This window comes from Schistocerca nitens, chromosome 2 (assembly GCF_023898315.1).
Source record: "Schistocerca nitens isolate TAMUIC-IGC-003100 chromosome 2, iqSchNite1.1, whole genome shotgun sequence".
Taxonomy (NCBI): domain Eukaryota; kingdom Metazoa; phylum Arthropoda; class Insecta; order Orthoptera; family Acrididae; genus Schistocerca; species Schistocerca nitens.
In genome coordinates this window covers 717,681,361-717,709,184 of record NC_064615.1, presented here as the reverse complement: position 1 = coordinate 717,709,184, position 27,824 = coordinate 717,681,361, and the positions used below count along the sequence as shown (strand labels likewise).

The 27,824-nt window shown below is 39.5% G+C and overlaps 1 protein-coding gene across 2 annotated transcripts in view; it reads right to left on the bottom strand.

The window, feature by feature from the left end:
- Positions 1-27,824, bottom strand: part of LOC126236894 (major facilitator superfamily domain-containing protein 1-like) — a 130,643-nt gene that overhangs the window by 37,545 nt on the left and 65,274 nt on the right. For both annotated transcript variants that reach the window (XM_049946534.1, XM_049946535.1), the window contains exons 7-9: positions 19,627-19,840; positions 9,386-9,483; positions 6,519-6,631 (exon numbers count right to left, since the gene is read on the bottom strand). In XM_049946534.1, the coding sequence (XP_049802491.1) occupies positions 6,519-6,631; positions 9,386-9,483; positions 19,627-19,840 (425 nt within the window). The remainder of the gene's footprint in view (positions 1-6,518; positions 6,632-9,385; positions 9,484-19,626; positions 19,841-27,824) is intronic.

Below are 27,824 nucleotides of genomic sequence, written 5' to 3'. Positions count from 1 at the left end.
GCATACCTAGTGGACCAGTTTTGTAAAAGTCTGTTCTTCCAACAATCTCAGTAATTATGAATCAGTGTCATCTACTCATAATTATGAATCAGTGTCATCTACTCCAGGTTCCTTGTATCAATTTAGGGTTTTCTGTGCTTTGTCAAATTCTTCTGGCAGTATCACATATCCTACCTCATCATCTACTTCCTGTTTCCTTTCCATAATACTGTCCTCAAGTTTGTTTCCTTTGTACAGCCTATGTGTTCTCTCTAACTTTTCAGACTTCCCTTCCTTGTTTAGTATTGGCTTGCCAGCTGAGCTCAATATACAGCTGCTTTCTTTTGTCCAACAGTTTCTTTAATTTTCTTAAAGTAGCATCTATCTTTCCCATAGTTACGCATGCTTCTATGGCTTTGCAGATTTCCCCTAGTCAGTTCTGTTTTGAACACATACAAGAGTAAATAAAAAAATCAGGTTTCTCAATCAGGGTTGCCACAAGTTTCCCCAAGTGAATTTCCCTGATACTTCCCTGATTTCCAGACAAGTTTTAGCATTTTTCCCTGACAAATTTTGAGATATCGAAGGTAAGTAAAGATATAAGTTGATAAAAAATGTAAAGACTTCAGTATTTCTAAATGCTTGAGCAAAAATCTTAAGTATTAACATCAACATCTTTTGTAATGAACTGTTTTTAGATGGAAGAAGCAAGCCAAATGAATTTATGTTTCATTAAGAGCAATGATGTTATTTTATTTCAATACAACAAAGCACATTTGATGATACACCAGAGTAAATGGTAAAGAACATTGTCACAGGATTTTTAGGTTTCCACCATATCACTTGCCTCTTCAACACCATCAAAATTATTTGGATGCAGATCAAATGTTGCATGGCAACATTAAACAAAAGCTTCACTGCGAAAGATATTCAAACACTGTCAAAGGAAGTAGTGGCCCAAATAACTCTAGAAAAGTGCAATAATGTTGTGTGCCACACAGAAATGGTTGTTAAAGAAGATTGGAAAAGTGACGTGAGTGCAGAGAGTAATAGTGAAAATGCAATTATATTCTTGGGCGATTCCAGTGATTCTTCCACGGACCAGAGCACAGATAACAGCAGTGTTGGGGAAGAAAGTAACTTTGAACTAAGCTGCATTTACCCTTTGCCATAATTCTTGTTTCTTTCTACGTGTGTGCTTCATATTCTTGAGTGAATCATGTCTACCACATTTTCACGGAGTTATCAAGGAATATCACTCTACAGACATATGACAGACTACATGCAACTACAATGATTGATAATTACTTAATCAGTTCACATTATTTCAATGTTTTTAGTTATCATATTTGCATCAATGATTTAAATCCATTATAGCACCTCTACTGAATCAAATATACCAACTAAATGTGAATCATTCTGATTATTGTAAAAGCCAGTGCACTTCTTCTTGCCTTTCTTGAGATACATAAATAACAGGAGCATGGTGTCATTTCATACACAGGAGCCCGTGCATTAAGCAATAAGATATTACAATTCTGTACAACAAATTCATTACTGTGCCAGCAAACCAACACCATTGCCCCCTTCCATGCTCAAATGTGCTTCGCTGTAAATCACTTTGTTATTCTGATCCAGGTATGGTTTTGAAATCAATGTATTTAGAAGCAAAACACTGGGCTTATTTTCCAATGAACATCCCCACAACACTAAAGAAGAAGCAACAAAAAGGTGTGACTTACGATAGAGAAAAGGAATTGCGTTACAGCTCAAAAAATGCATGTCCATATGAATTTATCACAATGTTTTAAAACCCATAACCGCAAAACATTGTTCTGACTCTACACATATAGTAAGCACAGAATTTCGAAAATAAATACACAAAATGTACTTGAAAATATTTAGTGTCTGTTATGTGTGCACATGTGATGGATGTCTGTTCATGTAAATCCATCTCCTGGGATGAGTGCACCACACTTAAACTTGACACAAAAGTTAAGATAAAAAATGGAAGAGTTTTAGAGGCCAATTGAGGATGGTCTGGGATTGTAAAATCCAATCCCATTCTGAAAATTTGATAGTGACATAACATGCTTTAGGAAATGGCCACCAAATATTGAAATTATGAATGTGACATCAGTAAGGATGGTAGAATAAAATGTTCTCGGTTTTCAAGTCGTGCCTATTCGAATAAAATCCTCGAGCTTTCAATGACCATCTCCGCCATCGTCGTTCAGGAGTTCACTGACTGCCGGGGATGCTACGGTTTCTCGCTTATATAGGCATGATGACATCACCAGCAGCCAATCAGATAGACCCAATGTGGCGTGCACGCGCAAGTCAACCGGGGTAGCTAGCGGAGCTATTGCCCGTGGCAACACCAGTGACGTCAGGTGGCACCAGGGGCAGGCACTATGTCTGAAACTGCCGCACTCGCATTGCACATCTGTTTTTGGTTTCTTTCGATGTCCAACGCCTGCCCCCATGCCCTTCTGCTAGGGCAAGATGGTAATTCCTCGCTTTGCAGTAGTCAAGCAGCACATTTGAACTGCTGCAGTGGACAGAATTTTGAAGAGGACCAGTCTCGCCATAGTGAGACAGCGGATACGACAGACAAGGTACGAGTTTGATCATAATGCCAGGAACCTATTTGAGTGTCATCTGTCTTCGTCATCAACACTGTCACCATTCGATTGGGAGATGTTGGATGTAGCCACGGCAGCACAACAACATTCAAGTTTATCCCCTTCATGGCAATGTGCCAAGTTCGACCAACTGAATCATGGAAGAACTGTTGTGAAATCCGATAAGGCCCATAGAACGGTAGTTAATCTTTCCAACCAAGAACTGTATGACGGCTCTATTTCAGCACTGAGTAAAGGCCTCAACTTTTCTCCAGCTCCACGATGTCTGCCAATATTGGATATAATTAATGGAATAGAGCAGTGCATTAGGAATCTTTCACACGGTGCAGCTGAGGATATCAGGCTAACTACCAGACATATCCTGGCGAAAGCTAAGCCACGAAAATCTAATATTAGCCAGGAGGAATGACGTTGCTTGTTGTTATTACGTGAGAATGAAGACTTTGTTGTCTTGCCAGCTGACAAAGGGAATGCCACCGTGGTTCTGAACTCTGCAGACTACCACCTGAAGATGTTACATTTATTGGAAGACGCCACGTACTGCAAGCTTAGTCGTGATCCCACACAGGCTATTGTCAGAAAGACAGGGAAGTTATTAAAGGATTCTGGTTTACCAGATGAAGTGGAGAAGAAATTAACACCTCGTGCTGTGAGACCTCCCAGGCTTTATGGATTACCAAATATACACAAGGAAAGTGTTGCTCTGAGGCCCATTATTGGTGCAATCAGTTCGCCCACCTACAGACTTGCTAAACACCTGGCAGGATTATTAGGACCAAAATTGGGGCATTGTGAACACCATGTTGTCAATTCACAGAAATTTGTTGAGACACTCAAGAGAATGAAGATAGGCCCAAACAACCTAATGGTTAGCCAGAACGTTGTGTCACTTTTTACGCGGGTGCCAATACAAGATACAATGGATCTTTTTGCCCAGTATTTTCCATTTGGAATCATTAAGTTGTTCCGTCACATCCTAACGACAACGTACTTTTTGTACTGCGATGAATATTATGAGATGACGGACGGCACAGCCATGCGATCACCACTGTCTCCAGCAGTCGCAAATTTCTTCATGGAGTACTTTGAGCAGCAAACTGCGGCATTATGGCCGTCTTGCTTTCTACGATATGTTGATGACACTTTCCTGATATGGCCTCATGGTGAAGATACCCTACAACAGTTCGTCGATCACATTAATGGTGTCCATCCCAAAATTAAATTTACTGTTGAGATGGAGAAGCACAGCAAGCTACCATTCTTGGATGTTTTGGTTGAGCAGAAGGCAGGAGGCCAGCTTGGTTATTCAGTGTACCGGAAACCAACACACACTGATCAGTACTTGAACGCCAATAGTTTCCACCACCCTGTACACAAGAAATCGGTTCTGAACACGTTGGTTCATAGAGCCAAGATAATCTCTAACAACCACCTACAGTCTGCATTTCAGAACTTAAAACAGGTTTTCGGGGAAAATTGATACAGCAAAAGAGACATCACAAAAGCTTTCAAGGCCTGCCAATGAAAGACACCTGGTGAATCAGTAGAAGAGGCCAAACGGACTGCATTCCTACCATACTGTGGAGCAACTAGAAGCAAGTTAGGATGGCTGCTGCAGAAACATGGGCTAAAACCAGTGTTCCGGCCCGCCCCCAAGATAGTTGCGCCCTGTTAAAGATGACATTGCTCTTCGAGTGTCCAGCATATATGGTGTACCCTGTGAATGTGGCAGCATGTATAACGGACAAACAATTCGCATGGTTGCAGAGCATTCCACTGAGCACAAGCGCCATATAAAACAAAGGGAGCTTGACAAGTTGGCCACAGCAGAGCATTGCCTAGAAAACAGACATAAAATACAGTTAGAAAATACAAAAGTGTTGGCTCATGCATCTATGCATTGGGACTCCATTATAAAGGAAGCACCCAAGATTTGTTTAAACAACAACAATTTCAACAGAGACCAGGGGTACACACTCAGCAGGGCATGGGGGGTGGGCATTGGACATCGAAAGAAAGCAAAGACAGATGTGCGACACAGGAGCGGCAGTTTCAAACGTGGCGCCTGCCCCTGGCGCCATCTGACGTCACCAGTGCTGCCACGGGCAATAGCTCCGCTAGCTGCCTGGGTCGACTTACGCGTGCATGCCACATTGGGTCTATCTGATTGGCTGATGATGATGTCATCATGCCTATATAAGCGAGAAACCATAGCAGTCCCAGCAGTCGGTGAACTCCTGATGACGATGGCGAAAATGGTCATCGAAAGCTTGAGGATTTTATTCGAACTGACGCTGCTTGAAAACCGAGAACATTTTATTTGTGTATGCCGTCGCGAAAGACTACGAGCACACAGTAAGGATGGTAGCTATGCAGGAAACGGAGACTGTCACAAAATGGTACACTTTCATCTAGACACAGCACTGTCTCAAACTGCAGTAGTCGCAATGACAAAAAGACACAACTGGGTTTCAAAATTAGTTCTCATCCAACCTTTTCTCCAAATATATATTTGAGCTACTTTTTTCTACCCTTAAACTTGAAAGTTTACTTTGATGGGAAGAAATTTGCATTACATTAAAAATTACTCATTGCTGCCGATGAGTATACTGTATACTACACTTAGAGCACTGCACCTGTACACCTTACAGGTATGCTCCCATATGGGTAGGTTTTGTATAGTGTGCAATGTTCACTACTTCATTACCATTTGTGACTTCTGAATGCTAATGCACACACCTTTTTTCTAGACAGGTAGTGGTACCAATCGTCAGATCCATATGTGGTACCTGGTTGTGTGCATATCACTCAGAAAAGAGGTTAAGAAACTGGGAGTCTTTTTTCTCAACACGTCTCAATATGCTAACTTGTTTTTTTCCCATATTTAGCATCTTGGATGGTCAGAATCATGCTTATGTCATCAGTTCACACTACTGAGGGATTTCACATTAATTCGAAGGCCTCATTAGCTTCTGAGTCTATGCCAAAAATTAAAGGAATCATCCAAAATAATAGAATTGTCTTTTTTATGTTATCTTGTAAAATACAAGCAAAAGAAATTTACTTCTTAATAAGCCTCGCCGTACCCACAGAAGTTGCACTTGGGAATCTGTGTGAAGGGGTGTACTATTTCTGGAAAACGAGATAGTGCTCAAAAGCTAGTGTGAATACTGTTTTTTGTTATGTGTTACTGTGTTCCAAACATCAAAAGGTGAGTGGTTGCCTTTCCCTTATTTTACATATAAATTTACTTATTACTTATTCTCAATTATTTTAAGTGCTATCCGGTAGAGGATGTCAAAAGGCTCATGATGATTTTGACTATTATTATTATTATTTATTATTATTACTGCCACTACTTTAAATGTGCTTCCAAATTAGTTGAATGTGAACACTCACAAATATTACTAACTTTCAGAAATCACCATACATATTAACTCCACCATAACTGTTAAATTCATGCTAAATATAATAATTTATCAGACCTGGCTATGAAGCTGATACAGTGAAAACATAAATAGACTCTATGATAACTGAGTTTAACACTTACAATTTATAAAACAAAATCTTAGTTCCCATAACCCACAGTATCCAAATAAATATAAACTTTGTACGACAAGGTGAATTAAGAGCTAATTTTTTACCTAATGTGAGATTTCTAGTCTGATCATTGCTTTGGCCAGTGTAAAACCTTTCTCAGTTTCCAAATTTCATCATATTACTTGTTATTTGCAAATACTGCAGTACATTCAATGGTAAACACTATGAGAGATTCTAATAAAATTTTCAAATGTGGCATTTTACAGCATTACTTATCACCTGTAACATTTGTTGCCAGGAGTGCAATAATTTTGATGATACTTTGCTGATACTACACATCATTTGTATACTTACAACATAGCCATGCCAAGAAGAATACTTCCAAGAGCAAGTAACCTCCAGCATCCACAACTCTACCTGCTGCTATAGTAGTAGTTGCCAGGCCAAAATTCTGAAGTGATTGTGCTCTGCAATGACAACAAAGTAGTACCTGAACAATATGATATTTTGCATAGTCAACAAATATTGTTTCACACTTAAGATACTTCACCAATTTCGATCGGAGCATCAGAGGATGTTGTAGAAACTACACTGATTAAACAGAACACTAATGTTCTGCAACCACAATAAAAAAATTTAATAATCATCTCATCATTTCTATTACTTGGCAAGGTGTATTGATTACTCAGCTGCAGAGGAACTAACATGGTCATGTGACTAGGTACAATCATATTCCAATCCAAAGTAGCACGTGATGTTACCTCACAGTGTGAGCTCGAAAAGTCATCATGCAACACACCTTCACAGGAACTTGTGGCAAATTGCTGTTACTGTTGTTAATTTTACTGACAAAAAGAATAACAATGGCATGGCAGTGCTAAAAGAGAAGGTGACTTACAAGGCAAGCAAAACTGACAAAGAAAAGTTAAATAAGTCAATGGTCATAAATTGCGAAAGAAATGATTGAAGTCAAGTGGAAGAGGATTCAAGTACCTGCCCCAAAGCAGAATAAATAAAATGGATAGAGTAAATATTTCACTAGTAAAATAGATAAATGTATTATTAGAAAAGAATTCTGCAATATTCTAAACAATACAAGGAAATATCACCATTACAAAAACTTCATAGCTCTTCTCACACAGAACTAGACTTCTAGGCTAGCAAAGAATCACTGAGAAAAACTGTTTCATCAGTGAGATTTAATTGTGCAAGGTGCAGAATGAGCAAGTGTTAACAAGAGAATGTAATTGCAGAAAAGAGATTAGATTTTTACAACAAAAATGAACCACCAGAATTAATGCAGCCATTGGTCTATTTAGATGAACTGTGGGTTTGTGCATCCTACACTGAGAATGGATGTTGCGAAGGGACAGCATGAGAAGAATACTGTCAAACAATAACACAAGGCGAATTTCATTTTTGTGAATATAGTTTCTTTTTGTGTTACTTCTCCTCTATGGCTGGACAGAGAAAAAAATTAAAAATATGTAGACACAAGAAAAGCTGAACTTTTAGCATTAATTAAGGGGCATCAACATTCTCCTCTTTATCCCACTGACAAAATTTTGCATAAAAATGGTTCCCTCCTTACTGCTACCACACCATGTAGAACTAAATCCTATAGAACTGGTTTGGAGTCTTAAAAAAAATAAGATCTGCACTATTAAAGCTGTTTTTCAGTTGGCCTCACAAGGCCGAGTGGGTCTCCTTCCAGACATTTCCACCAGGAAAAAATTTCAGGTTATCACAAGAAATCAAACATCGGACCTCGGTGTTGCAAACCTAAAAGCTGACCACCAGACCTGCAATAACTTTGCATTTGCTGCCTGTGATTATTAGCTTTAACTTTTGTGGCATTAGAAGACTAGAAAGACCAATAAAGTGTGTGATGCCTACTGGAAGTGAGATAATTTGACAGATGACAAAATTGAAAATATGATAAAATCAGTTGACGTAGACCCGATGAAATAGTCAGTGTTATTATCCATGACCAAAGCAGGAGAAGACAAAACAACAGATGCAGCTATAGAAAATAGGGACATCACTATTGCAGGTAGTTTAATGGATGGGCAGCAAAGCATAGAAAGCAGCCAAATATACAGTATATGCTGTTTCTGTTCTTGTTTCAGGCACTTTCATTCAGTGGCACATACGGATATATAACAAGTGACAGCACTCCACTTTTAAGATTATTGGAGAGCATGCTGATGTTATCCTCTTTCTTGGGTGTAAACACAGCAACGCTGCCACTCTGGCCAGGTAATCAGATCACTCTGCCAGAAAATTTTTACTAGTTTATGATACAAGTAGAAGCCTCAATCCACTGACCTGAGAAATCATGCCATCTTCTGTTGCAAGAAAGTTATTCAAAATGCAAATGAGTGTAAACTCATGGTAGCAGCAACAATAAAATGATGCAGTTAATGGGGGGTGGGGGGGGAGGGGGAGAGATGAAGAGGGGAAGGGGGAGGGAAGAGGCAGAGAGAGGGGGGGAGGGGGGCGGGAGAGAGAGAGAGAGAGAGAGAGAGAGAGAGAGAGAGGTGGGAGGGAGGGAGAGTCCAACTATAAAGACATCTGATTTATCTACCTATAATTATCCCTAGAAAAGTAAATCAGAAACTGAATTATTATTTTTATACCCTTCCATCTTTTCGTTGTATGTTAATGTTATCCTTTTGGATATACTTACGCAAAACAATACTTCCCTCCCCTTCAGTAGAAATATAGAGTTGTTACTGCACCTGCGCAAATTGGCTACATTTTCTGACTCCTTAAACATGTGTAACAAGTGCAATTCATTTAGTACAGTTCTGTAAGAGCTCACAGACAACCCCACAACATGTGTAGGACTTAATTAACCACCTTTAAGTTTACAGCAGTAGATTCAAAAGAGGAAGTTGTTTAAATTTTTGTCACCATTTCATTTTCAAAGACTAAAATAATTTCAAATCTAGTACCTACTGCCCTACTGACAATATTACAAGCAACCTATTTCATAAACAGCTGTTCTACAATAGAAGAAAGTCCCTCACCCCAACTTCTCTGTTTGTTAATTAGTGTATTTTTTTTAAAATTAGGAGTTAAACCACACTGAACAGCAATCTGATACTATTCTCTGATACTATTCTAATTCCATTGGTAAGGGCAATGATCACACTCAGTGGTAATAAAACCAGGTTCATGAAATAGACAACACATACATAACTTCCAATTTTACTTACATTCCGTATGCAGTTCCTAATTGATATTCTGGGATAATAAGGGCAACCATTGGCCACAAAGCACTTGCAAGCATTGAGTATGCCAGACCAAGGATGGACTGAAAACATTGTAAAACCTTATATAGTACATACAAGACAATTTACTCTCAAATATATTATGTACAGGGCAGTATCTGATACTGAAATATAAAGAAAATGATGTGATAAAAAGAATAACTTTACAAGTCAAATATACTGTACTTTTCCGATGCACCTAAATAAACGTATCCCTTAATATTAAGTTATAAGTAAATTGTAGTCCCTAACTACACATATAGCAGAACACATATTACGCAACAGTTTAGCAGGGTGATGTGACTGATGATGAAATAATTTGTGCAACTGATTCCTGTTTTGCATTAATTATTTGTAGATGGGGGAGGGCTGACAGCTTTAAAGAAACCAGATGGTAAGAATCCTAAATAATGATAATACAATGCACTGTAAAATTTGGTTTGCAATATGCATAATTCTGGGCAGTTTTTTGAATTACAACCTAAAAGTTTCATGTTCAGCATTGTAGTTCTATAAAGTAGTCTAGAACACATTTTTTAAAGTTTCATGCCTCTGGCCACACTACATTGATATGAAAAAAAACTTGCTCAAAAATTTTATTGACATCTTGAGACACTGTCTTTTCACACCAACTACATGTAAGAAACTTTGTAATTTCTGAAGTAAGCTTAACACAGTCAACTGAACTTTAACACATGTATGAAAACAGGCCATATTCACATACGACAATCTTTGAAAGGAATCTCAGCTTTAGAGTATGACGTCTCAAAGTAGTAATCTTGCAAAGTTATCAGGTCTGTTATTCCAACCTACATCAGAAACCAACCTTCTGCTGCCCAAAAAATCAGATGAACTATTGCAGCAAGCTGCTATGTGTAAGGGGGTTTTCTGGCAAGGTTCTGACTACAAAAAGCTTTAGACCTTCACCAGACGTAAAGTCAAAGTGAAAATTTTCCAAAAACTGGCAGAAGAAATTTGCACTAATTTAATTTCAAGCAATTTGAAAAGAGAAGATGAATTTTTCATTTAATATATATGTTGTACATAAAAGGAAACTTAGGGTCAATATATTATGTAAAGAACAATACTTGATATGAAAGTATAAAAATGCCTATAAATTTTACAGAATAAATCTGGTTCAAATAGAAATGTACAAAACTGCATGAAAATACACAGTTCCTGCAATAACTTGTGATGGTTACATCAACAACCACATAAAAGAACTACTACATTCTAAGCACCAAAAGAAGAGCCTCAACAGTTGGCAACACTTTTATCAGCTACCGAGTGTAAGGTGCAGAAGGCTACTATCAAAACTAGCCGAAAGCCATAATTGCTAGTAATAGTGAGGCCAGACCAAGGATGGACTGAAAACATTGTAAAACCTTATGCAGTACATACAAGACAATTTACTCTCAAATATGTTATGTACAGAGCAGTATCTGATATGGAAATATAAAGAAAATGATGCGATAAAAAGAATAACTTTACTAGTTACGGAATATTCTGTCAGCACTTTGAGGAATACAAGGTGCATTCAAGTTCTAAGGCCTCCAATTTTTTTTCTCCGGACTGGAAAGAGATAGAAACATGTGCATTGTTTTAAAATGAGGCCCCGTTTATAGTCAATACGTCCCAGAGATGGCAGCACTGTACGGCAGATAGGATTTTACCGCCAGCGGCGAGAATGAGAACTGTTTTAAATACTTGAAATGGCGATGTTTTCCTTACTTGAACAGCGTGCAATCATTAGTTTTCTGAATTTGTGTGCTGTGAAACCAATTGAAATTCATCGACAGTTGAAGGAGACATGTGGTGATGGAGTTATGGATGTGCCGAAAGTGCGTTCGTGGGTGCGACAGTTTAATGAAGGCAGAACATTGTGTGACAACAAACCGAAACAACCTCGGGCTCGCACAAGCCGGTCTGATGACATGATCGAGAAAGTGGAGAGAATCGTTTTGGGGGATCGCCGAATGACTGTTGAACAGATCACCTCCAGAGTTGGCATTTCTGTGGGTTCTGTGCACACAATCCTACATGATGACCTGAAAATGCGAAAAGTGTCATCCAGGTGGGTGCCACGAATGCTGACGGACGACCACATGGCTGCCCGTGTGGCATGTTGCCAAGCAATGTTGACGCGCAACGACAGCATGAATGGGACTTTCTTTTCGTCGGTTGTGACAATGGATGAGACGTGGATGCCATTTTTCAATCCAGAAACAAAGCGCCAGTCAGCTCAATGGAAGCACACAGATTCACCGCCACCAAAAAAATTTCGGGTAACCGCCAGTGCTGAAAAAATGATGGTGTCCATGTTCTGGGACAGCGAGGGCGTAATCCTTACCCATTACGTTCCAAAGGGACTACAGTAACAGGTGCATCCTACGAAAATGTTTTGAAGAACAAATTCCTTCCTGCACTGCAACAAAAACGTCCAGGAAGGGCTGCGCGTGTGCTGTTTCACCAAGACAATGCACCCGCACATCGAGCTAACGTTACGCAACAGTTTCTTCGTGATAACTTTGAAGTGATTCCTCATGCTCCCTACTCACCTGACCTGGCTCCTAGTGACTTTTGGCTTTTTCCAACAATGAAAGACACTCTCCATGGCCGCACATTCACCAGCCGTGCTGCTATTGCCTCAGCGATTTTCCAGTGGTCAAAACAGACTCCTAAAGAAGCCTTTGCCGCTGCCATGGAATCATGGCGTCAGCGTTGTGAAAAATGTGTACGTCTGCAGAGCGATTACGTCGAGAAGTAACGCCAGTTTCATCGATTTCGGGTGAGTAGTTAATTAGAAAAAAAATCGGAGGCCTTAGAACGTGAATGCACGTCGTACAATTATATTCAAAATTGAAATATATGTTGTTGATTGTTCCACATTATATTCATTTTATAATTTGTTGTGAACTGGCTTTTATGTTTTATAGGCTATCCTCAAACAACAGAATTATGTGATTAATCATAGTAGGTGCATGAAGCAGCTAAGATACTCCAATGTCAGGGCTTCTAAAAACCCCCTTTACACCATAAATTAAATTCTGGGAACAGTAAAAATGTTAACATACTGTAATGACAAGACAGCAAACATAAGACTTTTTTTGCTTGACTATTTTAACGTTAAAAGACATATTCCTTTGGAAAGAATGTTGGCAGATTATTTTTATGGTTCCAGTGTGAGAAAAAGTAATTAATTACTTAAACCAAGAGGACTCTAGAAATTTTGAGGTTCCAGCAAATATCACAAAGTGCAGCAATGAATTTATTCTGAGTATGTTTTAGTATTCCTATATAGCAAGTTTAAGATGTTTGAGATTTTGAAGTTGACTCTCAGCTTGACAAAAAGTTTTGAGTGCGGTCAGAAAGTGTCCACCAGTGTGGAGGAATACAGTCTTCAGACACAATATCACAAAGATTATGATGTACAGGTAAAGTGAGAGGAGGATAATGACAACAGACAGGAACAAGAACCAAAGCTAAAGATTATGAGTAATTTTATTATGATTTGATAAGTATCTTATAAGAGAACGTAAGTACTGAGCAAATAATAGATTCATAAACATCAAGAGAGCAGTTAGTCACATACAAGTTGTATCTGCAGTGAGAACTCCCTTCCCCAGTATGCTGAAGGACTGTACTGTCCCTGGGCGGCCAGGCTGTTTGGGAATCTTGGACGGCGTATCTACAGTGACAAGAACTCCCCTGCTCAGTATGCTGAAGATCCCACAAAGACCTTAAAAGACAAGCACTATCCACCAGACATAGTCCTCAAAGAAATTTCCCATGCCATATCTCCACATATCCCCAATTCTCCCACCACCCACAAGAACCAGCTACAAAGTCGCATCCACTTCATTACCCAATACCAGTCTGGACTGGAACAACTGAACCACATCCTGTGTCTGGTTTTGATTATCTATTACTATGCCCTCAAATGAGGAACTTCCTGCCCCAGATGCTTCCCACCTGAGTGTCTGGAACTCAGTGTGTCATCTTTACAGTGAGTAGTAATCTATCCTTTTCATGATTTTTGATATTCCAACATGGATTTTCTGTTTTAAAGTCAATTCTTTATGTAAAATATACTGCAATCTCTTCTGGTAACATCATGGTTCCATATAATTCACACATTTTCAGCTGCTGAGTGTGCACTATTTGATGTTTTTATCTGAGGTTGCAGTTTTGGAACATCCTATAAGTGGATCTATTTCCAGATAGGTATGGGCACATCTGAATTAATTCCTCTGTCACTTATCTAATCAAATGGAAATAGACAAGACATTTTAAGCCATCATCAGCACTTAATGGATTTCCTTTTAAGATAAATAATCAAAAATAAATAACTTTATAATATAATGGTATCCTATATTATAAATTTCAATCAATACACTTTGAAAAGCTGTATTAGCAAAATTATTCAATGCATCAAGTTGAAATCTGACAAATTTCATTGCATAGCATATTCCCTCCTGGACAAAAACAAATTTTCATTAATATCAACATAATTTCTGCACCAAACTAACAAAATACTGCATTAATGTGGCTTCAGATGCACTCTTGGTATTTTGACAGCCACATTAAATCAATTACTCTATTTTAACAACTGGCAGAAACAAATGAGTCAGTTCTATTTCTCAACATTTCATCTGCTCTTGCAACTAAGTGTTTCACAATCTTCAAAAACAAAAATGTTTTCATGAGTTGACTGTCAATACATTTGAAAGCAAATTAAATGTACTTATGGTAACAGAAAAGTCTGGTGGAGCGTATACAATTAAGGAGTAAAGGTAGCAACTTACCAAACAGTAGAGGCACTAAGTTATCAGAAAGACACATAACAAAGACTTTGCTAGCTACTGGACCAATCCTTTTTTGAACTAACACACGTGACCACACACCCACACACACTTTAACTGTATTGCTACTTTGTGCCAGTTGAATTCTCTGTGCTGGAACTATAATTCTACAGCTCCACTGAGATGAGAGGTAGTATCAGGCAGTGTAAGTACGGGCAGAAATGTTGCGAAGAGAGGGAGGAAAGGTCAGAGAAGGATGGCTGACAAGTGGGAGGGATGCAGCAAATGCATGCAGTGATGGCGATGACATGGAGTGGACTGACAGAAAAATAGGGAACTAAGGATATGTTGCAAGGACAATTCTTATCTATGTAGTTCAGAGACTCTTATTTACATAGTTCAGAGAAACCCTTGGTCACAGTTTGGTGGTTATGCCCACATAAACTGCCAAGCAGAAATTGTATCATAGCTGATATATTGACAAGACTGATTTGACATGGTACCCTGCCTCTGATGTGGGTATGATAATCATGTGCTGGATGGGACTGGAATAGGATGTGTTCGGTCAGATTATTGGACAAGTCATGAAACTGGGTCGTCCAAGCAGTAAGATTCACATGGCAGTGGGATGGGAATGGGTAAGGTGTAAAAACGGACTAGGATATTTTGTAGATTTGTTGGATTTTGGTGGATAATGGAATACTACTTTGGGAAGGGTGGGAATATCCTGCCCACAATCCTTCCCATCTCTCGCAAAATAGTTCTCCACTTGCCACACATTTGATGTCACTGTGGAAGAACCATACACAAGACTTGTTCAATACACCAACCCAAGCACATCCTGCTGAATTTCTATCACAGGATTATCCTAACCTATCATACCCAAGTTGGGCTACCTATGCAAGCAGTCATATCGTAACAGCACTGCTGCAATTTCTGCACAGCATTTGCGTGGGCACACCCACCAATCAGCTGTCCATCCAAAGGAATGGCCACTGCCAAACTGTAGCAACAGTAGTAGATCACCCTGTGAAAGAACACACAGCCGAATACAACATGCTTGATTTCAATGGTTGCTTTATAGCTCGCCCCATTTGGATCCCTAGTCCAATGCCAGAAACTCACAGGTAAATAGATGGAAGTGGTCTTTGCAACACATCCTTAATTCTAGTAACTCTCATGGTCTTAATCTATACTAACATGCACCTTAGGACCCTAACTTCACTCATCCCGCACCCACACCGTCTTTCCTGCAGTCTACCCTTCCAATGTTCTATATCCCCCTCTTCCGCTGTTCTATATTCCCTCCTAAACCACTCCTCCAAGATAACATCTTTGTTGCCCAGTGCATGAGCACACCTGTGCTAGTGTTCAGGTCTCATTCCTATCTCTTGCATCTGCTGCATCCCCCCAGCCATCAGCCACCCATCCCTCCTGCACCCCCTCTCCTTTCTTTCCTCACCCATGTAATGAGTTCATACCAGTTAAGCTGCAGAACTGTTATTTAAGCACAGTGTGTTCAGCTGCTTATGCTGCTGTCACGTAAACCCCCCACTCCTCCCCCCCCCCCCACACACACACACACATGGGGGGGGGGGGGCAATGGAGAGGGAGCACTTTTGTTGTTCAAGACAACATGACAGTTTTGTGTGTGGGGCAGGGAGGGGGGGGGGGTGTGTGCATGGGTGCATGCATGTGTGTGTTCATTCGCACTGTACAGAAGACCAGGTTACATAACTTAGCCTCTATGGTTATGGTTCTTATTTACAGTTATGAATGGCTCAGTATCACCTCTGTATAGTGAGCTGATATATTTACTCATTCTACTGAAGTTTTTCAATATCTTCGTCATGCTGGTAATGGTTACTAAGAAAATAAGCAAAGATATATATGGCAATGAACAGTAACAAGTCCAGCAGCCAGTGCTGTGGTTTAGTAACGTTTTACAGAGTCACTACAAAAACCAGCGACAAACTGTACATGTAAACCTCAAGGGATGTTCGACACAAGAGCCCAGCCAAGAGAGTGACACCCTTGTACCCAGTGCAAATCTGCTATGCATGACACTCATGTCAGTGCCCCCCTAGTGCCACTGTCACCAGGCCAGACTGTACCCTCTTCTTATACCGATATCACGAGCTGCTCAAGCACACCTTCGCTCAGAGTGTACCGCCTACCTACAGTCTCTGCATATGAAACTAGTCATGCCGTTATTCTGGATTACAATGTCAGTTCTGCTCTTTGGAACTGTTCATAATACCTGTGAAAGCATGTACCATTCTTTCTGGTGTGAAGTACACCTGTTGACTGTTGTTTCATTCTTTTATTTATGTTGTGTGTTGCAACAGAAATGGCGATGATAGTGGTCGATCCTAGTACTATATTGTGTAAACATGGACCCAGTGCAGCATCCACTGCCGCCAATCTTGTACACAGGGGTTATTTTTCAACAATTCTTGCAACAGCGGTCGGAAGGACAGAAGGACAGGGAGGCCCTCTTCACCAATTGCTATCAAACCTGATGGAATACATCCACCATCATCTAGATTAAAAGGGAAGATTGACAAACATTAATGTAACTGAGCCTATATCTATGAGTGAGGGGTAACATCCTTGATCATTGTCAACAACCCTCGGGAAAACTTTGATTATGCGGTTATTTTAAAGTCACAGTAAACTCATACACTGAAACTGCCACTTATCCTAGTCGAAAGAAAGAAGAACTCTTTGTCACACTATCTGTTGGGCAGTACCTCTTTCACACCCTACGGGCCACTGGCCTAAAATGAAGTCTTAACAAATCCAAATTCTTTCAACCATCAGTGGATCATCTCGGTTGTATCATCTCTTGAAAGGCAATCCTGCCTATGAAGAAGCATGTGGAAAGAATCACAGCACTCCCACATCCCTCCTACTTGAAGGAACTACAATCCTTCCTCGGAAAAAAATCACTTATTATAGTAAACTCTTTCTGCTCACTACAGAAATTGCATACCTGTTGAACAATCTTACGAAGAAAGGCACTTCATTTCCCTGGTCACCAGAGTGCGAATGAGCACTCTATACGCTAAAATGGGTTTTACGCTCCATATCATGCCTCTCCACTTTTCAGCAGGGGAAGGAGCTGGTGGTGACCGTCAGTGTGTCAGAACAGGGACTGGGCATTGTATTGTATTAGTACACTGAAATGCCAATGGCTCAGAACAACTGACAGTTTACACTTCACAATCGTTCAACACAGCCTAGAAGAAGTATTTTCAGACTGGAAAGAAAGCACTTGCAATCATTTTTGCACTAAAAAAATTCCATGCTTTTCTCCGTGGTTCCATTTAACCACCAACCATAAGCCTCCGATACTGCTCTTTGGTGCTGCCACTAAATGCTAAGCTACCCAGTCGGACGGCCCACCAACTCCAGGGCTAAGCTCTTTTTCTCAGCAGTTATAACTACAGGACACATTTCCGAACCACTGTGCAGCACTCCAATTGCCCCATCTGCCAATGGGCCTTGATCTGGCATTCAGTCAACATGAAGTCCTTTGTTTCCACTTAGTTGAAGACTCCCCGGAAGTCGTGCATCACTTTCTCGTTACCTGATGGTGTACTGCAGGTGCCTTGGTCACTGACAACACTACTGGAAGTGTGTCAATACATAATGTGGGGATGATCAGACCAGCTCCCCGAGCTGAATCTAGCCCACTACAGTACTATTTTCACCTCTGTCACAGGCATTTTCTAGTGGATGCTGCCATTTTATTAACAGTGGACCAAATCTCTCTGTGAGTAGCCATTCCTGAAAGCTTTCGGCTAAATACCATAGGCCTCCTGCAACATGGACACTGGGCTGCATTTCATACCAAGCTGCTCGCCAGGCATTATACCTACTGGTCCGGCAATGACAGGCAGATTGAGCACCTCATATGGAACTGCCATGTGTGCAACACAGCATGCAGCACCGTGCCAGTCATTCCCTCCCTGACTGGCACCATCACAGCCTTGGAAAAGAGTTCATCAGTACTTTGGCAGCCTTTTTCTTGATGCAACCTGGTTGATAATCATCGACACTTATTCCAGGTTCCACTACATTATAAACAGGCATTCCACCAGTGCAGAAGGCACTATTATAGCATTAATGCAGGGTTACACCTATTGGGGAGAAGAGTCTGGCATGGCTGCTCTACAGCCCCGGCCAAGCACACACTTGCGCCTTCTGCTGCTCATATCCAACAGCAAAAGTGTCACTGGGTGTTCCACCTTAGACACAGGTGCCAGGGCAGTGACCTGACACTAAGAGCAATTCCACCTGTGCCAAGGTCACCACCCACCACAACTCTTGACCACTCTTCCAGAAGCTCCTCACGGTGACAGTCTACAAGATTGCTCTACATCTCTGTCTCCATTTTTTTCTCTCCAAATCCTGTCCTTTTCTAGGCCACCCACAGATGACCTGCCACCAGTGGTGCTACAACAGGGAGTACAGCTTGGTCTTCCCGAGCAGCACTTCTAGTACTGGTACTATTACAGTTTTGAGACTAATGTGGAAATTGTGTGCCTTGCAGCACCTTCCTAGATACCACTGTGGCACAGGAACCACTGCCATACTAGCTCTTTCCAGCCACACATCGCCACTTAGGCCAACTGGGAGCTGGTTAAGTCAGCATGTCCTCACAACACTTCCTGGAGATCACTTTTGTCCGGCGCACCTCTCAGCATCATGCCGAGCACTGGACCACACCACGCAGTGCTGCTCCTTGCCCTCATTAAGGTGACAGGGCTGTGGTAAGCAGCTGAGCTACAATGTCTTTCGGTGGGCATTGCAAACTGTCAATGGCACTCCCTCCTTTGCCATTCACAGTTGCTCTCTGTTCCTACAACGATGGGATGTACCATGCCGTGAAACCACAGCACATGTCAATGGATTTCAGATTCCGCCCAGATGCTAGGAACAGGGACCAACCATTAAAGCGACACCACTGTATCTATTGTGGCTCTACCATGCATGATGCTAGAGCCAGCACACACCTGGCCAGGCTAAACTACAGCCGTCTACTTATACCAATGGAATGAACTGCTCAAGCAATTCTTCGCACACAGTGTACTGTCTGGCTGACTGTCTACCATCTCTGCATACAAAACTACTCATACTGCTATTCTGGTCTACTCTGTTGATTTTGCTTTTTTGGAACTGCTTGTTATGCCTGTGAAAGTTTGTACCATACTTTTTACAGTGAAATTTGCCAATTCACTGTTGTGTCATACTTTAGTTTATACTGTATTTCACAACAAGACTGACTATCACAGATTGCAATCTATTTGGACTTCTCTACTTGTGAAAGAACTTTGCATAAACTAATTAAAAAACTATATTAATAATCATTTAACTCACCACACCAATATAGGGATTCACAAAAGTGAATGCCAAAAGTGCATGACTGCCAATAGTGATCAGAATTGACAAGAACACCCAGAATACATTTTTCCCAACTTTGTCAACCAATAAACCAAAGACTGGTGCCACAACTGCTGATATTACATATAGAATGCTGTTCACTTGATTTGCTTGTTCTGGTGAAAAAGAGAATTTCCTCTCAAAGAATACCCTGAAAAATAAATAAATTTGAGGACGACAATGAGAATAATTTCACAATAAGAACTGCAAAACAATGTACTGAACTCAGCTTAATAAATTAGCTAAAGATTATCCAAATAGTTTTTCTGAATTATATCTGCAACATTTAGACAATGAAATACAAATATTTTACTGGAAGCGTTTTCCCTACTTATTCTAGGTAGAGTTTTATTAAGGTAGATTTTTCGCCTCAGAAATGTAACTTGATGGAAACTAATTATGCAAAAGCTCTAATCTGTTGGTCCATGCATAAGCAGAAGCAGCCTCCTGAGATGCAAATGGAAAAAAGACAACACAGAATGAAAAGGAAAAAAATCAAACATCTATAAACAATAACAAATTTATTTCCCAATTCATGAACTATATCTGCACAACATACTTTAAGTATTTTATACTTCGAAATAACTGTCATCAAGAAGTGTGATGGAATGAAATTTAAAATGTTTATTTGACACCACAAACGGTCATCAAGCCACATTCACAAAAAAATGAAATTTTTAAAAGGTTACATACATAACTTGTTTCAACGCACTGAGTCGTCAGTTTCAAATGTAACTGCAAACCTGGGAAACTGAACTAATAACTGCAATCACATTTCTTTCAAATATTACAAAAAATACACTAAAACCAGCAAACTGAAGCAAAGGCAGCAGAAACGGGTCACAAGACGTCGTGACAATTTTTGGCTCATCAGTCATTTCACACCTTAATGCAGCGTAAATGAAAACTGCATCAGGATGAAAGATATTATATACTTTTGCATTGCATCCTGCAGTGATGCAAACAAAGGCTCATATGTCCGAAAATTAAAAAAATATGTGCATTTAATTGACATTGTGGCGAAAGCTGCCAGGAGATAAGTAGTTACCATTGCCTCACAGTAATCTTACAACATGTAGCAAACCCAGAACTAGAACACAGCATGCAATCTTACTGTGTTCTGCTAATGCAATATTACAAAGGTGACGCACTCCCACTTGGGGCTAACACAAGACTAATCTACAAGCATGACATTGCTTCAGCTGCCTGGTTGCACATCAAATCACTAGAGGGCATAAGTGTAACATAAAAAAACAGAAGGAAAAAAGGGATCTATAGAGAGTCTACAATAACAAGCATCACTGTCAAAAATAACAGCTTACAGCAAGAAGTTTCCTTACAGTGCAGCATTATGGCAACCTAAATATTGTTATAAATACAATAAAAGTGATAATCCTATGTTTGCTATCATGATGCCACCTATTACTCATTATTACATATATATGTACAGAATAAGCAATTCCTACAAATTAATTACACCTGTAATGCACGACCATCACATGTATTAGGATGGGAAGGGGGGGAGTAAACAAGTGAGTCACACTCGATTTTTTTTGTTTTTGACTAAACTCCAAGCACATGACAGTGACACAGCGACATTTCCTTACAGTGCAGCACTATGATGTAAATACAATACAAAATGGTAACCCTACACTAATCATTACAACACCGTCTATTACTCACTTTATATAATTGTGCACAGAATAAGTAATATCCAATTTTATTGCATCTATAATGCAAAGTGGCAATACAAAAGTACAATCATTATAGGGAGTGGGAAAGGGACATTTGGGGGGAAGGGGGTTCATAGGGGAAGGGGGTTCATAAGTGAGTCATAATTGATCTTTTTATGTTTGACCTAATGTGCAATAAATGTGCAGCCAGTACAGAACAGTGTTACAGTGACACTATATTATACACCTGTATATTTTATAATAATAAAAAATATGTAATGACAAAAATTAATGTGGTGGGAAGCTCAAAGATTATGATACTGCATATGTAATTGTGCACATAGTATATAACCAAGTCTAACTAACAGCATGTAACTACAACATTCACAAAACGAGGCAGAAAACCTATATTTGATGAATAACAACATGTGAAGACAAAAAATGCAGTAGGTAGCATGATGTATATGCTATTGCATATGTGCATTGTAGGTAGCGAGAGTTCATAGGTTATTTGACAATACGTATCTTCTTATTCCCACAAATGACTGCAAAGGCAAATAAATATATACAAGGGCAGTGACAGTGACCTGAAGGCAACACCTCAATGACAGTGAATACTGAATGTGTAATAAAATATTGATTCATAACACAGAGCTATGGCAAAATGACATATCAGAGCAATACTTTTACACAAGTCAAACCACCAGTATCTTTTACAGTAAGACAGACAAGTGACATATCGCAATAATGCTTGTAAATAAGGCAGGAAACCAGAGTATCTTATAAGGTAGGACAAACCACCTATAACAGTGAAAGCAGAATATGTAATAAGCCATTGATTCATAACAGAGAACCATGCCAAAGTAAAATCATAGCACAAGTACTTATAAGCAAGGCAAACAAACAATATATCATAAAAGTATAGCAGACACCAAAGAACAATTCGTATGGTACGCAGCTCAAGATCTATGCTATTGCACAAGTGCATTATGCACCATAGCATATGTCTGTGACAAAGTGACATCATATAGCTTCAACATTTACAAACACATTAAGCGACCACCTATCTATTTTTATGAATGAGAACAAGTGAAGGAAAAAAAAATTCACTAGCAGAATACAGTACGATTGTGTGCAGTGTTCTACGTTTGGGGTTGCTGCACGTTATAACATTACGGTGAGGCAATGATAACTATGTATCTCATAGCAGCTTTTGCCATGATGTTGGTTAAATATACATTTTTTTATTTTCAGTTGTGTGAGACTTTTGTTTGCAAAATGATCATTGCATTGCTACAGGACGTAATGCAAAATTATATAACGTGTTTCATCCCGATGCAATTTTCATTTACACTGCATTAAGGTGTGAAATGACTGATCTCCCAAGAATTGTCATGGCATCCTGTGACCTGTTTCTGCTGCTTTGTTTCAGTTTACTGGTTTTAGTGTGTTTTTTATAATATTTGAAAGAAGTGTGACTGCTATTATTAATACAGTTTTCACATTTGTGATTACATTTGAAACTGACAACTCAGTGCTTCATTATGTAACCTTTTAAAAATTTCATTGTTTTGGTGACTGTGGCTTGATGACTGTTTGTCATGTCAAATATACATTTTACCCTTTAAATACTTGTATTTCCAAGTAGATGCCAATATATGACTGGTCATTGTGAAACCATGTCAGAGTAGATTCAGTATTTATTCACTGTTTGCAATGAGAGCTGACCAAATAACTTTATAAACATATGCAACAGTTTAATCTGGACCACGATTTATTTATGGAACTTAAATATTTCATGTATTTTGGATGACTACCACCTTCAAAATTTCTAATACAATACCAAATCTACACAGAAGAGGAAAACAAACAAATACTAAGACACACAAGCAAGGACACACATACCACAAGAAAATAAATGGATACAAGGTATCTCATCAAACTAGAATATACCAGCAACATTAACATGTGTTTACCAAGATGCATGCACAGTATCATCATATGAAACTCCTTGAAGTCTTTGTAGATTGCTGATCTTTTTATTGGCAAGATGATCATCATTACAGAGTTTAGTGACAGGAAATGTGTATTAACTGAAACTTATATACTGACAATGAAAACAAGCAATTTTTGACAATATAATATAATTGGATAGATAAAAAAATCTACTCACCAAGCAGCTGCGGAACACACACATAAAAGAATGTTATAAATCACTGGATTAGCACACAAGGTAGACAACAGATGACAGTTTGAACAAGACAGATGACAACAAAGACTGACAAGACAGTTACGTAAGAAGGAATGATGGCCACATGTGCTAATATAACAATGTAAACAATCAATTTTTTACAACATAATGTAAATGGATAGATAAAAAATCCACTCATCAAGTGGCAGCAGAACACACACACACACACACACACACACACACATATATATATATATATATATATATATATATATATATATATATATATATAAGAAGGTTATAAACAAACGGATTATCACATAAGGTAGAAAACAGATGACAGTTTGAACAGACAGATGACAATAAAGAATGACAAGTTAGTTACATAAGAAGGAATGGTAGCCACATGGGCTAATGTAACAACAAAAATAATCAATTTTCTTATGTACCCCTTTTGCCAGTCTTTGTTGTCATCCACCTTGTTCAAACTGTCATTTTTTTTACCTTAGGTTTTAATCTGTTCATTTATAACCTTCTTTTATGTGTGTGTTCTGCTGCTGCTTGGAGTGTAGATTTCTCATCTATTTAATTACATTATACCGTAAAAAATTGATTGTTTTCGTTGTTATGTTAGCCCATGTAGCCATCATTCCTTCTTATGTAACCGTCTTGTCAGTATTTTTTGTTGCCTTTCTTTTTCAAACTGTCATCTGTTTTCTACCTTATGTGCTAATCTGTTCATTTATAACTTCCTTTTATGTGTGTGTTCTGCCACCGCTTGGTGAGTAGATTTTTTATCCATCCAATCAAAATATATAGCAACAATGTCACCTTCATTAAATTAAAGAAGCACCTATCAGTTCATTCACTGGGGGGCACTAGAGGTCAGTTATCTTACACATCTGATGCATAATGCTGGCTCTCTGGACTTCCTCAATATTATTTCATGAAAATATCAACCTTCCCTCCTAGGACATTGACCAAAACAACTTTTAAAATGCTTTGATTTCTTCTTTTAATCACATCCAGTGAGTCTCCACACACTGACTACAGAATACTTGCTGCTTATTTATTGTTTTGCATAAACTACACTATTTCATCATTTTAAAACTCTCCCCTGCATCTCCACAATTAAGTCCCATTCAACTCTTGCTGAATTTACTAACACCACTAGCTCTAGTAGTTTTTACATTACTGAATTTGTATTTACAAAACACAACTATAACAACTGAAATGGGCAGTGTGACAGCTACCAGCACCTCAAAACTGGAATTCATCTACACCACTCACTTCCCTCTAGATGCTTGCTGCAAAAATTAGCAATTTCAGACAGCAAAATCCATCACATATCAATTTTTATATCAGTAGTGGTGAAATTGATGGCTAAGGCATGCACCTAGTTTTGGATGCCTCTTAAGTCTCATATATGTTAATCTTTACCAACCTTCCTCCAATAATTACTGGATGAATTAAACAATTAATAATGTTTCATCAAAACACTATTGATTTTATTTTTAGTTAATTTACCTTTATTGTTTCAAACACACGAAGACCAATTTTAAGTAGTAATTTTGACAGGTAACATAAATGAAGAAGAGAGAAAATGTTCACACTTGGCAAGTGAAGCTACAAGAAGTTTTCTAATCAGTCCGGAATGGCACCAAGGTGCTAGTCTTCCAGGCAGCCATCTGCGTGATAAATGTATAGACAGAGTCTCAAACAGAGCGATCCTGTCAATGGCATTGCTTGGACAGTGGGTGCCTTGACAACAGGTATGTTCAAGTGTTTATATACTGGAGGAGGCTAGAGAGAATACCAATCATAGTCAAATTCTGTTAATGCCGAAGGCAGCACTTTTCGGCAAGAAAGCATAGGTGGTGAGAGAAAGTGAGGGGCCCCATGGTGGGGACTCCATGTCATTGGTGGCTAACAAAAGCCCTGGGAAGCAGCCTTACCTCATTGATACCCTATAGTAAAAAGAATACGTCTGTCCCTTGATACTGCTTCTAAGAGTGAAAAGAGTCTCATTACTTCACAGACAGCCAATCAAGACGAGATCTTATTTCACTGCTATGACAGAGATCTAAGGGGAAATTGTGCAAAACTCTAAGTCAGGATTCAAGATAGAAACTTAGTATAATTAGCTGACAAATTATAAAGTGAACTTTGGCTGGTGAGTTGGAGAGAGAACCATCGCGCGAGGCTGGCTTACGCAATCGTGGCAGCGCGCCAGCCGCCGACTCGACGCTCTAAGCAGACGCGAGCACTCTAGTACGACTAGTGCTCGCGTCCGGGATAACGCGCGGCTGGCACTGTGAAATCGGCTAAGTCCGAATCAAGGTCACGCGCTCTGCGCGTATGAAAGCCAGCGAACAGGCCACAGCCTGCTCATTCGCGCTGCTGCTGCTGCTGCACAGGCAACTGCATTGAACGCTGCCACGATGCCTTACAGAAGATACCGTCGACGTTCTCGTCAAACAGTCTACAAAACCATCGAGAACATTGAAATGACAACCTCTGCTGCTGACAAGAAGAGTAACAAGTTGAAGAATATATCTGCCAGTGAACTCCTTGAAGGACCCTGTATGTTTCGTGGTTGCAGACTCAATTTCAGTATTGATGTGAACGATACATTTTCGCATGGGAATGGATGGCTAACAGTAGCTATCGTCAGAGGTGGATCTGGTGTTCCCGCAGTTGGTGGTCTGGAGAGTTTCGTCGATCGTGATGTCATCGCCTTCCGCTGCTGCACCAGCAGCTGATGGTAGTCATGCATCAAGACTTGGTCACTGTCATGGAGACCCCTCATTTGGGGCAATTACCTTTTGCCACTGAGATTGTTAGAGTAAACTTACAAGTAATGTGATTCATCTGATAGGTCTTATACTCCATGAAATTTGACAAATCCTCTTCTCTTCACATTGTGGATTATACATCCAGTCAGATCAAAGTCTCCTGTTCCCAATGGTCCAACTAGCTGAATTCCTTATTAAAAATCCTGTCACCTAAGCCCAAGCAACACCAAAATTTGCAGTGCAAACACATGATTGATTTGTTACAGAAGCTTGCTACTGTACTGACCAAGACATGAAGAGTTGCCATAAAATAAAAGGAAAAAAAAACTAATTATGAATATTAGCAGTAAACATTGTAACTCAAAGGCGTACAGTGCAAGCTGCTTCCGTCAGTCCACTAGAAGGTCCTACTTATTGAGAAACTGCTGATTTCACACTCACTGATTGCGAATTGGAGGTAAAAAGAGACACAGTCATATACCATCTGTAAGCTAACAGCCCCAAATGCCTTATATAGATGCTCTCAAGCAATACAGAGTTCCAGAGCAAGGAAAGTTCCAAACAGCAGCCTTGGATGACCAACTACCAACAGCAGATACTATATGAGTGAGCATATAAAATTTTGACTCCCCACCCCCCGAACCAGATGAATGGGTCTATGTAGCCTACAAAGATGAAAGACTACCACTGTTATGTGATAGTTGTAAAGGAACCGTAAACTGACATTCTCAGTAAAGTTTATGGAACATGGCGAGAGACTAGACTACATATCCAGCTGACAATACAGACTGAGTGAGGCCTCTGGCACATACCATCCAATGTTAAAATAACCATGAAGGAGGTCCAGTCTAAAACTAAAATACATGCAAATAATGGCGAAGATGGAGAACTGTGCTTTCCTGCACCTGAGAGCATACACAATTGCAGGACCTAAAAGGGCTAGGGCAGTGCATGCATGAATTAGAATATAAGTTACGATTACACAAAAGAGTAGCACAGACTGAGAGATTCAACTGGAAAACATACAGTGTTCCATCTATGCATTAGTAACCACCACTACCCTCATAACCATAGTAATGATTCTTAGACAAGTCAAGACGCAGAAACCAGCACAGCAAGAGGAAAGAAGGGAAACATTATGGCCTTGGGAGAGCCAGTCCTGACAAAACTCTACCATCTGGTGAGCAAGATGTATGAGACAGGCAAAATACCCTCAGACTTCAAGAAGAATATAATAATCCCAATCCCGAAGAAAGCAGGTGTTGACAGATGTGAAAATTACCGAACTATCACTTTAATAAGTCATGGCTGCAAAATACTAACACGAATTCTTTACAGACAAATGGAAAAACCAGTAGAAGTTGACCTTGGGGAAGATCAGTTTGGATTCCGTAGAAATATTGGAACACGTGAGGCAATACTGACCCTACGGCTTATCTTAGAAGCTAGATTAAGGAAAGGCAAACCTACGTTTCT